At 44.3% G+C, this 12,821-nt stretch overlaps 1 protein-coding gene across 2 annotated transcripts; it reads right to left on the bottom strand.

Annotated features, from left to right (window-relative positions):
* Positions 1-957: 957 nt before the first annotated feature.
* tmem79b (transmembrane protein 79b) lies at positions 958-9,247 on the bottom strand. 2 transcript variants are annotated; one of them, XM_083989646.1, is made up of 5 exons: positions 9,092-9,247; positions 5,774-6,340; positions 3,697-3,891; positions 3,277-3,514; positions 958-1,470 (listed from the first exon to the last, which is right to left on the bottom strand). In XM_083989646.1, exons 2-5 carry the CDS (start codon positions 6,225-6,227, stop codon positions 1,275-1,277), a joined length of 1,083 nt encoding a protein of 360 aa, XP_083845772.1. In that variant the 5' UTR covers positions 6,228-6,340; positions 9,092-9,247; the 3' UTR covers positions 958-1,274. The 2 variants fall into 2 exon arrangements, with proteins under 2 accessions (XP_083845772.1, XP_083845773.1); XM_083989647.1 differs by having other exon boundaries at positions 5,774-6,264.
* Between the last annotated feature and the right edge of the window lie 3,574 nt (positions 9,248-12,821).

Raw genomic sequence — 12,821 nt, 5'->3', positions numbered from 1 at the left:
TTTTGTGTCATTGTTGTGTGAGCTACTGGACTAACTTGAATTTCCCTGCTAGGGATGAATAAAGTATTCTCTATCTCTCTATCTAAAGTGCAGAGAGAGAATAAAAACATCTAGGAACGACCTATAGATATATATATATATCTATATATATCTATAGGAACGACCTAGGAAAGCCTGTCTGAACAAAACAGTTTTAAGTTTTAAATAACAGAGTTACATATAAAACACAACGGACTGAGGCGGTTTATTAACCTCCTCCTTTAGCTGTTTTATCTGCTGCTGATTTTAACGTATTTTTCTCTTAGTCTTTTGTTTATTTTGTTTCTGGTTTCTGTAGCACTTTGAGATTACTTTATGAAAAGTGCTTTACAAATAAAATGTATTATTATTTATGTTCAGTAACCAAACATAAGCTACTGGGTCAAACACACCAGAGTAACGACTGTTAAACAACAACAGAGGTTAAATAAATACAGGTTTCATGCTGTGATGTAAAAGCTCCAGAGAATTGTACATTTTTATTTATATTATAATATTTTCTTTTCTGTCAGAAATGTGTTTTTTTTTAAATCAGAAATGAGGTTAATTCCTGAAGCTTCAGAGCTGAGAGAATTAACCAACAATAAACACAAACACATGATGTGTGTGTTCATGAATTACCTTGTTAATGTTAATTCTCTGTATCTGTAATATGTTTTAACCCTTTGTACTACTCCTGGTTAGTGGCTTAAATCCAATGAGTTTTGACACGAACAAGAATGAAATGAGAAAAGCAGTAAAATCAGTTAAAAAAGAGTTAAAAATGACAGAAGCAGAAAATAAGGGGAGAAGAGTTTTACCTTATTGTAGTCACTTAATAATACATGTTTATTTCTACAGTTTAGTACTGTCTATATGATCAGAATAAAGGGGGTATTAGTGGTCAAGAGGTTAGACCACAAGGGAAGACACAGGAACTCAGCAGGTTTCATTGTTTTATTGTGAAACGTGAACTTCAGTCCAACACGGAGCCAATCAGGAAACAGACTTTACAAAATAAGAGTGAAAAATTAAACAACATGAACAAACAGGAAGTAGACAAAAAGTAGTTAAATAAGCCAATGTTAGATCATTCAAGATTCAAGACGATTTCATCTTCTATTTTATTTCTCAGTTCTAAAACGTCAGATCATAAAAACAATATTTAAAAAACAAAGAGTTGAGTTGGTTATTGACGACGGATCAGCTGCCGTCATCCCCAGAAGCGCTGTCTGCCGGCGGGTGGAGTCAGAGCGTCATCCCCAGAAGCGCTGTCTGCCGGCGGGTGGAGTCAGAGCGTCTGAAGACTGGCTAAAGATGGAGCCGGACGCCTCCACCGTGAAGATGAAGTAGATGTTGGCGACCGTCATCACCAGACTGGGCAGGAAGGAGAGGCCGAAGCCGAAGCCCCGGACGCTGCTGCCGAAGGCCGCCGCCGCCCAGTACACCAGGCTGGAACACACGAAACAAACGCACCCCGAATGAGAGCTGAACACAAAACAAACGCACCCCGAATGAGAGCTCGACTTCATCATCGGTGAATCCTGGATTCATCAGGAAGACTGATAGGGTTAATATAGTTACATATATTATATATAATAATAGTTATATATATTATATATAATATAGGCTCTAACCCTATGAGACAGACAGGTGAGAGACAGACAGGTACAGTGGCGCCGCCAGCCGGAATCCTGTACGCACTGTGCGTACAATTTTTTTCATATAGGTGAAAAAAAAGAAGCAATTTTGTTTATTTTGAGGGGGTGTGATAAAGACGCTTGTTGTTTGTAACAGGCTAAACGTGCTGAGTTCATTGATTGTTAAACCAATCACTGGAAGCCTAACGTAAATGCCAGTGATTGTCGTTTACGTCATGTCATCTGTCTCTTTTTGATTTCTGGCGCCTATTACACTACCGCTATGTGATGATTACGCCCGGTCCAGTATAGAAATGTCAAAAAGACAGTTGAGCCTTTTCCAGGCATTTGAAAAAAAAAAAGAGATCCAAACCCACGATCACAAACACGCAGCAGAGCAGCGATAATGAAGGTCTCTTCTCTCTAGCTCCAAACTCACTCGTCTGCACCGCAATTATGGACTCATAGGCGCCGATTCCAGGTTGAGCACCCACTGTTGAGCACCCACTGTGTATGTGTAACCCGTATGTGTGTGTAGCCTGTGTGAATGTGTGTTAATCTCTCACGCGCTCTGTTAAAATGAGTAAACACAAACCGCTGCAGAGCGCAAGCCTGGCACAGAGGTGCGCGCTCTGGCGCATCTGGCACAATCTGTTAACGGCACCGAAAGGAAACTGCTCCGCTCCGCGGCTATTTCGCGTCCGACGTCTATGTTAAGCACACGTTGTTATTGATATTGTAGCGTCCGAGCCGACGTAACTACAACAACATAACACAAACATATCTGACAGCTCTCACTTCTTCCTCTGCTCCTCCTCACTCCCACACACAGGTCTTCCTCACACTCACCCCGGCCCCTCAGTTTCTCATCCAACCACACGCTACCTGCCCGTACACAATCACAGTCAGTCAGAAATCACAAACATCATAACAACAACATTACTGCGGGGTCGCAACAATATTTTCAGTTGTGCAGTACATTAATGAGCGACAAGTCCCATTGCTACCTGGCATGATAAGCCCCCCCCCCCCCCCCCCGAAAAAAAAATTGTTGTATGTAGCCTATTTGCCGTTTCTGTGCGTACATTGAAATTGAATCCTGGCGGCACCACTGGACAGGTAGATAGGGTGAGCGAACCCTATGAGCTTCTACATTAGTTTTTACATTAGTTTTCTTCTCCACAGTTGAAGCTTCTTTCCTTCATTGAACCAGTTTGTTTCTCGGGGGTTAGAAATGTTCAAAAACGGCCTCGGTCGTTTTCTCCAAAACCACCGGCCCGATTTCTACCAAACTTCTGCGTTGGACTCCCCTCGGCCTCCCAGATGACATATTCAAATTTGGAAAAATTTGGAGAAATTTGAAAGTATTTGATTTTTGGTCAAAAAAAAACTTTTCCGACACCCGCGGGGCTTAAAAATGTTCGAAAATGGCCTCAGTCATTTTCTTCATTTTCTCCAAAACCACCGGCCCGATTTCAACCAAACTTCTGCGTTGGACTCCCCTCGGACCCCCAGATGACATAATCAAATTTGGAAAAATTTTGAAAAATTTGATTTTTGGTCAAAAAAAACCTTTTCCAACACCGGCGCTCTGAAACCCTGACGTCCCTGAACTCACCGTCCGAGGGCGAAGACCACGGTCAGCAGCGGGACGAGCTTCAGGTGCTCCTGGCTCAGGTACATCGCCATGACGACCAGCTGCAGGAAGTAGATGAGGAACAGGGAGGCGGAGTCAGAGACGAAGCGGCGGTGGACGGTGACATCACGAAGCTCCGCCCCCTTCAGCTGCTGCTGCTCGCCACACAGAGGACGAGTCGCTCCGCTACGCAACCGAGACACGCCGAGGACCAGCCAGCCTGAGAGACAGACAGGTTAGAGACAGACAGGTAGAGAGAGAGACAGGTAGAGAGACAGACAGGTAGAGAGACAGACAGGTGAGAGACAGACAAGTAGAGAGAGACAGACAGACAGACAGGTGAGAGACAGACAGGTAGAGAGACAGACAGACAGACAGGTAGAGAGACAGGTGGTGTCTCACCCAGCACGATGGGCGTAGCAGCGAACACCGAGCACCGTAGCGTGTAGACGAGCCGCGCGGCGACGCCGTGGAGCAGCGGAGCGTCGAACGGCAGGAAGACGAAACCGCCCCAAACCAGGAAGGGGAAGAGCAGCGCTGATGTCATCAGGGACACGCCCAGTTTCATGACATCACGACTCAGACAGCACCGCCCACCTGAGAGACAGACAGACATGGTTAGGCCCCGCCCACCTGGAGGGTTAACCCTAACCCTGGTTCATAGGAAGAGAGGACAGACCAGCTTAATGGGAGGACTGGATGGCAGACTGGTTCATAGGAAGGGAGGACAGACCAGCTTAATGGGAGGACTGGATGGCAGACTGGTTCATAGGAAGGGAGGACAGACCAGCTTAATGGGAGGACTGGATGGCAGACTGGTTCATAGGAAGAGAGGACAGACCAGCTTAATGGGAGGACTGGATGGCAGACTGGTTCATAGGAAGAGAGGGCAGACCAGCTTAATGGGAGGACTGGATGGCAGACTGGTTCATAGGAAGAGAGGGCAGACCAGCTTAATGGGAGGACTGGATGGCAGACTGGTTCATAGGAAGAGAGGGCAGACCAGCTTAATGGGAGGACTGGATGGCAGACTGGTTCATAGGAAGAGAGGGCAGACCAGCTTAATGGGAGGACTGGATGGCAGACTGGTTCATAGGAAGGGAGGACAGACCAGCTTAATGGGAGGACTGGATGGCAGACTGGTTCATAGGAAGAGAGGACAGACCAGCTTAATGGGAGGACTGGATGGCAGACTGGTTCATAGGAAGAGAGGGCAGACCAGCTTAATGGGAGGACTGGATGGCAGACTGGTTCATAGGAAGGGAGAGCAGACCAGCTTAATGGGAGGACTGGATGGCAGACTGGTTCATAGGAAGAGAGGACAGACCAGCTTAATGGGAGGACTGGATGGCAGACTGGTTCATAGGAAGAGAGAGCAGACCAGCTTAATGGGAGGACTGGATGGCAGACTGGTTCATAGGCAGGGAGAGCAGACCAGCTTAATGGGAGGACTGGATGGCAGACTGGTTCATAGGAAGAGAGGACAGACCAGCTTAATGGGAGGACTGGATGGCAGACTGGTTCATAGGAAGAGAGAGCAGACCAGCTTAATGGGAGGACTGGATGGCAGACTGGTTCATAGGAAGAGAGGACAGACCAGCTTAATGGGAGGACTGGATGGCAGACTGGTTCATGGGAAGAGAGGACAGACCAGCTTAATGGGAGGACTGGGTGGCAGACTGGTTCATGGGAAGGGAGGGCAGACCAGCTTAATGGGAGGACTGGGTGGCAGACTGGTTCATAGGAAGGGAGAGCAGACCAGCTTAATGGGAGGACTGGATGGCAGACTGGTTCATAGGAAGAGAGGACAGACCAGCTTAATGGGAGGACTGGATGGCAGACTGGTTCATAGGAAGGGAGGGCAGACCAGCTTAATGGGAGGACTGGATGGCAGACTGGTTCATAGGAAGAGAGGGCAGACCAGCTTAATGGGAGGACTGGATGGCAGACTGGTTCATGGGAAGGGAGGGCAGACCAGCTTAATGGGAGGACTGGGTGGCAGACTGGTTCATAGGAAGGGAGAGCAGACCAGCTTAATGGGAGGACTGGGTGGCAGACTGGTTCATAGGAAGAGAGGACAGACCAGCTTAATGGAGGACTGGATGGCAGACTGGTTCATAGGAAGAGAGGGCAGACCAGCTTAATGGGAGGACTGGATGGCAGACTGGTTCATGGGAAGAGAGGGCAGACCAGCTTAATGGAGGACTGGATGGCAGACTGGTTCATGGGAAGAGAGGGCAGACCAGCTTAATGGAGGACTGGATGGCAGACTGGTTCATGGGAAGAGAGGGCAGACCAGCTTAATGGAGGACTGGATGGCAGACTGGTTCATGGGAAGAGAGAGCAGACCAGCTTAATGGGAGGACTGGATGGCAGACTGGTTCATAGGAAGAGAGGACAGACCAGCTTAATGGGAGGACTAGTAGTAGCAGTGAGACAGTAGCAGTGAGACAGGTGAGACAGTTAGACAGGTACTTACATCGGTCAGGGGGCGTGGCCTCAGCCCAGTGGCGGCCATGTTGGTTGTAGTCCTGTGTCCCTCGAGGAGACAGGAAGGGACTCTTCTCTGACTCCATTTCCCAGAATGCCTCGGTGTCTCTGGGGGAGGAGGGGGCGGGGCTAAACACCTGAGCTGCTTTCTCTGGCAGCTGGTTCTCTTCTGGCCCCGCCCACTTCTCTTCTGGCTCCGCCCACTTCTCTTCTGGCCCCGCCCACTTATCTGCTGGCTCCGCCCACTTCTCTTCTGGCTCCGCCCACTTCTCTTCTGGCCCCGCCCCCTTCCTGTCCCCCAACAACTGTCTCTCACTCTCTGTCCAGCTCATCCTGTCCCCTTTACCTGTCTGTCCACCTGTCTGTCCACCTGTCTGTCTGTCCCCCGGCCAGGGCAGAGTGCTGGGCTCCTCTGTCTGTCTCACTGTCTCTCCACCGTCCATCCTGGAGCTGGACACACCTGTCTGTCTGTCTGTCTACCTGTCTGTCTACCTGTCTGTCTCTCTTCCTGTCTGTCCTCCTGTCTGTCCTCCTGTCTGTCCTCCTGTCTGTCCTCCTGTGAACAGAAGACAGTTCATTATTAAAACCAGACGTTGTAATCTGGACCAGAGTAATCTGGACCAGAGTAATCCAGATCAGAGTAATCTGGAGCAGAGTAATCTGGACCAGAGTAATCCAGATCAGAGTAATCTGGATCAGAGTAATCTGGATCAGAGTAATCTGGATCAGAGTAATCCAGATCAGAGTAACCTGGATCAGAGTAATCTGGATCTCTGGACCAGAGTAACCTGGATCAGAGTAACCTGGATCAGAGTAACCTGGATCAGAGTAATCTGGATCTCTGGATCAGAGTAACCTGGATCAGAGTAATCTGGATCAGAGTAACCTGGATCAGAGTAATCTGGATCTCTGGATCAGAGTAACCTGGATCAGAGTAATCTGGATCAGAGTAATCTGAATCAGAGTAATCTGGATCAGAGTAATCTGGATCAGAGTAATCTGGATCAGAGTAATCTGGATCAAAGTAATCTGGATCAAAGTAATCCGGATCAGAGTAATCCAGATAATGAAATCCTCTTTTCCTCAGTCATGGATCACGGTGATCTGCTGACTCTATCTGAGTATTGGTGGATCACGGCGGACTAACGTTACTTCACCAAAGGAGCAGCTGTGAGCGATAAGTTTACTGTCGTCTAACGTGTAGCGGTTCTAAGACCATACGAACACCAACCAACACATCATGCAAGACAACTACTTGATTTGTCACCTATTTGAAACGAGAGCATAACGATCCCTAATTGATCCACGGCCGTGCTAACGGGAGCTAACGGGAGCTAACTCGGCTCCATTGACTTGTGTGTTAAGCAGCTAGCGGGCTAACGGGCTAACGGGCTAGCGACGTAGCTGCTATGTTGATCAATTTTGCGGTCTGTGGTTTAATTTACAAGGGAATTAATCTGACGTACATCATACCTGAACTGTTTTACACTTACACCAACCTGTTCAGAGTTTATTAACGTTATGCAGCAGAGTTTATGTCTTTTTAAAGCAGCAGGCTACCTGTGCTGTGTGCAGACCATTAGGAAACGTAACATCACACAGCACGTCAACAATAGAGAATGTGAAGCTGACGTCACGCCGCTTTGCATTGTGGGACGTCGGCGCCATCTTTGGAGGAACGCAAACGTAAACAGAGAGTGGAGAAAACGGAGGAAGACGAGCAAGAAGAAAAAGAGAAAGAAAAGGGATGAGGAAGACGAACAAAAAGAAAAAATAAATGGAGGAAGGGAAACGAAGGAGGAACGTATCGTGATAAACTCAAATTTAACGAGAAACAACGGTACACAGAAAAACTACAACTTATTAACGGTGTCGATCCCTAACTTACGTTTTGCCGTTAAGGGACGGAATTCAAGACTTTGAGGGACTTTTTTTAGGGAGACGAGCAAGTGTTTACATCCGCGATCCTCCAAAGATGGCGCCCAACGTCCCACAATGCAAAGCGGCGTGAAGTAACTTCACATTCTCTATACAGTTCATTCAGAATCTCAAAGGAGGTTAAAGGAGGTTAACCTCCTTTAACCTCCTTTGAGATTCTATGACCTGGACAAATGAGAATATGCACAGACTTCATTCAGAAGTGTCAGTAATGCTGCTGGTGATGTCATGTTCTGGTGTAGGCTACATAACATGACTATTTCTGTGACTATTGTTTATTTCTGACTATGACAAAGATAAACTCATACACGTCTCTTTTTACTTTCAGAGCCCACTCACAGCCATAGACCACTCAGTAATATCTATCTATCTATCTATCTATCTATCTATCTATCTATCTATCTATCTATCTATCTATCTATCTATCTATCTATCTATCTATCTACCTACCTACCTACCTACCTACCTACCTACCTACCTACCTATCTATCTATCTATCTATCTATCTATCTATCTATCTATCTATCTATCTATCTATCTATACCACTGCTACAGTGCAACAACGAGTGTTGGAAACCCTTGGAAACCTTGATGTTTGGATGTTGAATAAAGTGCTAGAAACTGTACTTGAAATAAAGGCCTTGAAACTGCTTGACATTGTGATTGCATTATTTTTCACAGCATGAGCCTTTATCTTGGTCAGTGACCCGATCAGAAACACTTTGTAGAAGCCTCTCACTAAACATGATTACCGTATGTTCATTTATCAAACAATAACATTAGATTTGATGAAGTAAAATAATCAGTTTGTATTAAAATACATTGCTGCATGTTTTAAAACATCATTCACTTTACAAACATTGTAAAAATGCATTTTCAAGTTTATTTTGAAGTCAAATTTGTCTTCGTTAAATCAGAAGCATGAAAATATGACTTGTAAATGCCTGGAAAGTAAATAAAAACAGCAGTTTCAGGATGTTTGGACAAACTATAGTTGTTGCTATGTTTTACATTTCTTCAATTATTTGTTAAAACTTAAACACTAGTTTAGATGAAGTGTTTGATCCTGTGACGTTTCAACCACTGGGCTCAGGTTACAGGTGACGTCACTCGGACTGTAACATGGACGCCGTGACGTGATGACGTCAGATTAAAACTCTATAAACTCTGGTTTCAAAGGTATTTTATACTTTATAGACTGTAAAAGGTGTTAAAAGTTTTAGTGGTCGAGTCGACGTCCTACGTCATCAGCTGCGTCATCATCACTGGGATCGGAATGAACCGAACTGTTAATCAATAGATAATAGATCAGATCGACATGCTAACATGCTAAGCTAACATGCTAAGCTAACAGCAGCAGCAGACCAACCTCAGGCAGCAGAGAATCGATCCGGATCAAACCGATCAGCTGATCTGAAGGAGATCGATCCGGTCCAGCTGATCGATTAACTCCTTCTCCTCCTTCTTCCTTTACTTCCTCTTCTCTTCTCCTCTCTTCTTGTTTTACTCCTCTCCTCCTCTTCTCCTCTTCTCCTCCTCTTCTCCTCTTCTCCTCCTGTTGTTGTTGTTCCGAGCCACCGGAAGCTCAGGTGTGGTGACGTCACGGCAGGTGAATTAAAGGTGCAGTTAAAAGTTTTCTAAAAGGAAAACGGAGAAACAGTAGAAAATAAAAACACTGATCAATGTTGTTTCATTTATTTATTTAAGTTCCAGTTTAGTTTTAGTAAGTAGTAGTATTTAATGATTATTATTTATAAAGTTGTTTCCGTGTTAGTTACCTGAGTGAGTCTCAGGTGTAGTTCACGTGCCGGCCAGCAGGCGGCGCTGTGGATTGGCTGCTTCCTCTGAGGTCAGCGGGATGACGTCACTTCCTCCAGCAGTATCAGCCAATAGAGTGAGAGTGTCTGTGGTAACAGCCAGTACCAGGAGCAGCTGCAGACAGATGTTGGATTCATCAGACACAGAGAAACAGCTGTTAGGGACAGACCAGAGCACTGCACTGACACCAACAGTTCTCAGCTGTTACACAACAGTTTATATACATATAAAGATATATATACAACATTATAGAAGAGTTTATATACATATAAATATATACAACATTATACAACAGTTTATATTTTACCCAGGGGGCAAAACCCCAGTTTTTTGGAAAACAGACCCGGAGCGTTGTAAAAGGTTCGACAGCAGAAATGATCTGTAGGAAGTTGAAGGATTAAAACCTGGTGGACAACCCGGTCAACTAGCTGCTGGAAAGATACAGGGGCCAAAACCCCTTTCTGGGGTCATTCTGCTGGTGAAATGATGTAAATGCAAATATTTAGCTACTACAATGGCATACATAGTCATACAACTGTAACATTTGGCAGAGAGTATCTTGACACATAGGGGGAGGCAGGAAAAAAAGATTCTGGGGTTTGTTGCAACTCCATTTTAAGATATCACCCTCAACATCCCAAAAAAGACCAAAAAAAAAAGTACTGTTCGCCTGACAAATTCTCATGAAAATTATTATTTTTCAGCACTTTATGGAGAATATCTATGCCTAACATGTATATAGAAAACTTCCTTAATTCATAAGCTTCCATTTGAGTCCAGATAGCCTTTCTATCTCCAAAGCCACTTGCTGTGGCCAACGGTCTTCTCTATCTATCTGTTCACTTAGAGGAGAACAGAACTAGAATGGTTTCTGATCAGGCCAGTTACAGTAACATGGAGTTTTTCACAACAGGTGTTGCATTGTTTGGAGACAGCCTGTAGCTTTCCAGTAGCTAGTAGAAAGGCTAGGGTCCTAACCCGGTCCAGCTCAGGGTTCTGGTTCTGGTCCCAGTAGCTAGTGGAAAGGCTTTCTGGGACTCAAATGGAAGTTTTTTTGCTTTGCCCCCTGGGTATTAATATAAATATACATATAAATATATATAAAGATATATTCATCAGACAGTCACAGCCGTTTGTAACAGGACTGGACTGACACAGAGACAACAACAGTTCTCAGCATTTTCTTGTTTTTAACAATATTTTGTATTGATTTATATTTTTAAACAATATTTTGTATTGATTTGTAACTTTGACAAGAAAAGGATGGATACATAATATGGTCCACAGGAATGAAAAACAAAACAAGTAGACAAACAAAACAAATAATAATAATAATAAAAACAACAACAACCGTCAGCTCAGATCTATATAATTAGGTTTCCAGTAAAAAAAAAAAAAATACAGTATGAGCATTCAAGAAAATCCCTGCAACATTATACACAAGACACCAGACTCTACATACTTCATATAGGGTTCCCAAACTTTAAATATGCATGTAAGGTCTCTAATGGCACTAGATCAAACACTGCTCCTCACCAGCCGCACAACAGTTGGTCCATTGTAACAGAATATTCTTTCTCCCTGCATATATATTATACAACAGTTTATAAAGAACATTACATAGTATTACTGGATATGGTTAGTAGTACTACAGCAGTACAGTGTAGTACTACTGCAGTACAGAAGGAGTAGTTTGATTCCGCACCGGGACACTCCGCCGGGGGGGGCGGGGTCAGCGCGCGCTGCTTCCACGGGTTCCACGTCACACAGCAGCTGTTGTCCCGCGCGCCGCCGTGGGGAGGGGGAGGGGGGTGGTGGGGGGGGACGTAAGCAGCCACGTGACCTTCTGCAGCCCTCTGATTGGCTGCTGCGCGCCACGTGACACACTGACACGTTGTCATAGAGACTAGAGACACAGAGAAAAGAGAGGAACGACACCACCATTAACTCTGGTGGTTAAAACACCACGACCCCTAGTGGAGAAACACGCTCACTGCAATGTAGAAACATTATACTCTATTACAACATGTAGATTAAAACATTCATGTAGAAACTGTTCTTTTATACTTATACTTTATTATAAAATGTAGATGATAGATAGAAGACAGAAATAGTTTATTTAATCCCTGAGGGGAAATTTAAAGGAAAATGTCCCAGAGCAGCAGCAGCAAGACAACACAGACAACAACACAGACAACACAGACAACAACACACATCACACACATCACACACATCACACACATCACACACACTGAGTTAAAATACATGAAGACATAAAACACATCGTGTATTAAAACACAGAATAAAAAATAAATAAATATATGAATAAGAGATGCAGGTAGAAGGTTAAGAAGAGAAGGAGTGCTGCTGGGTCCAGGTCCAGGTGCTCATGGTGACTGAGTTAATGAATCAGACTGAGGAGTTGTAGCTGTGTTGTGTTGCAGTGGGTATGAATGAATGTTTATATATTGGAACATTCATGTAGAAAACTGTTTTTTTTACTCTCCTATGTGTTAATGTTTATCTGTAAAGGTCCATGATGATGATGATGTTAACGTGGTGATCTAGAAATGTCCTTAAATGTTTTTTTGTGACACGTCAGGCTACAAGATGAGATGTTGTTCACTCATGACGGATAAATATGGACACATGTGAAGACACACACATGATCTGTATGTCCTGTCTAGAGCTAAACTGCAGCTCTGTATACTACACCTATATATATATATATAGCTATGTGTGTACTACCTACTGCTGGAACATGTTATGTCAAAATGTAAAAAGAAAAAAGAAAAGAAAAGATCACGATAAAGATTTTATTCTGTGGGTAAAGGGGGACTAATGGGACTAGATCAGCTTTATCTTCTCCTGCTTTCCCTTTCAGCCATGTGTGTTGTATTATCTCTGTGTGTGTTGTATTATCTCTGTGTGTATTGTATTATCTCTGTGTGTATTGTATTATCTCTGTGTGTGTTGTATTATCTCTGTGTGTGTTGTATTATCTCTGTGTGTATTGTATTATCTCTGTGTGTATTGTATTATCTCTGTGTGTGTTGTATTATCTCTGTGTGTGTTGTATTATCTCTGTGTGTATTGTATTATTTGAACTAAGATGAAGTGTGAAAAAACAGTAGTCAACCAGACTCACAGGATTTTAAAAGATCCATCTCAGATATATCTGGAATATGAAACGCTGCTTCAGGGCGACGTACAGAGCAGTTATAGTCTCACCTGTGTGGCAGTAACACCAACAGGAAGGACTGTCTAGTTTTTGTTTTTGT

Source organism: Trachurus trachurus, assembly GCF_905171665.1.
Source record: "Trachurus trachurus genome assembly, chromosome: 16".
In the NCBI taxonomy this organism is placed as follows: Eukaryota; Metazoa; Chordata; class Actinopteri; order Carangiformes; family Carangidae; genus Trachurus; species Trachurus trachurus.
The sequence above is the reverse complement of the archived record's forward strand: the minus strand, read 5'-3'. Positions and strand labels throughout refer to the sequence as shown.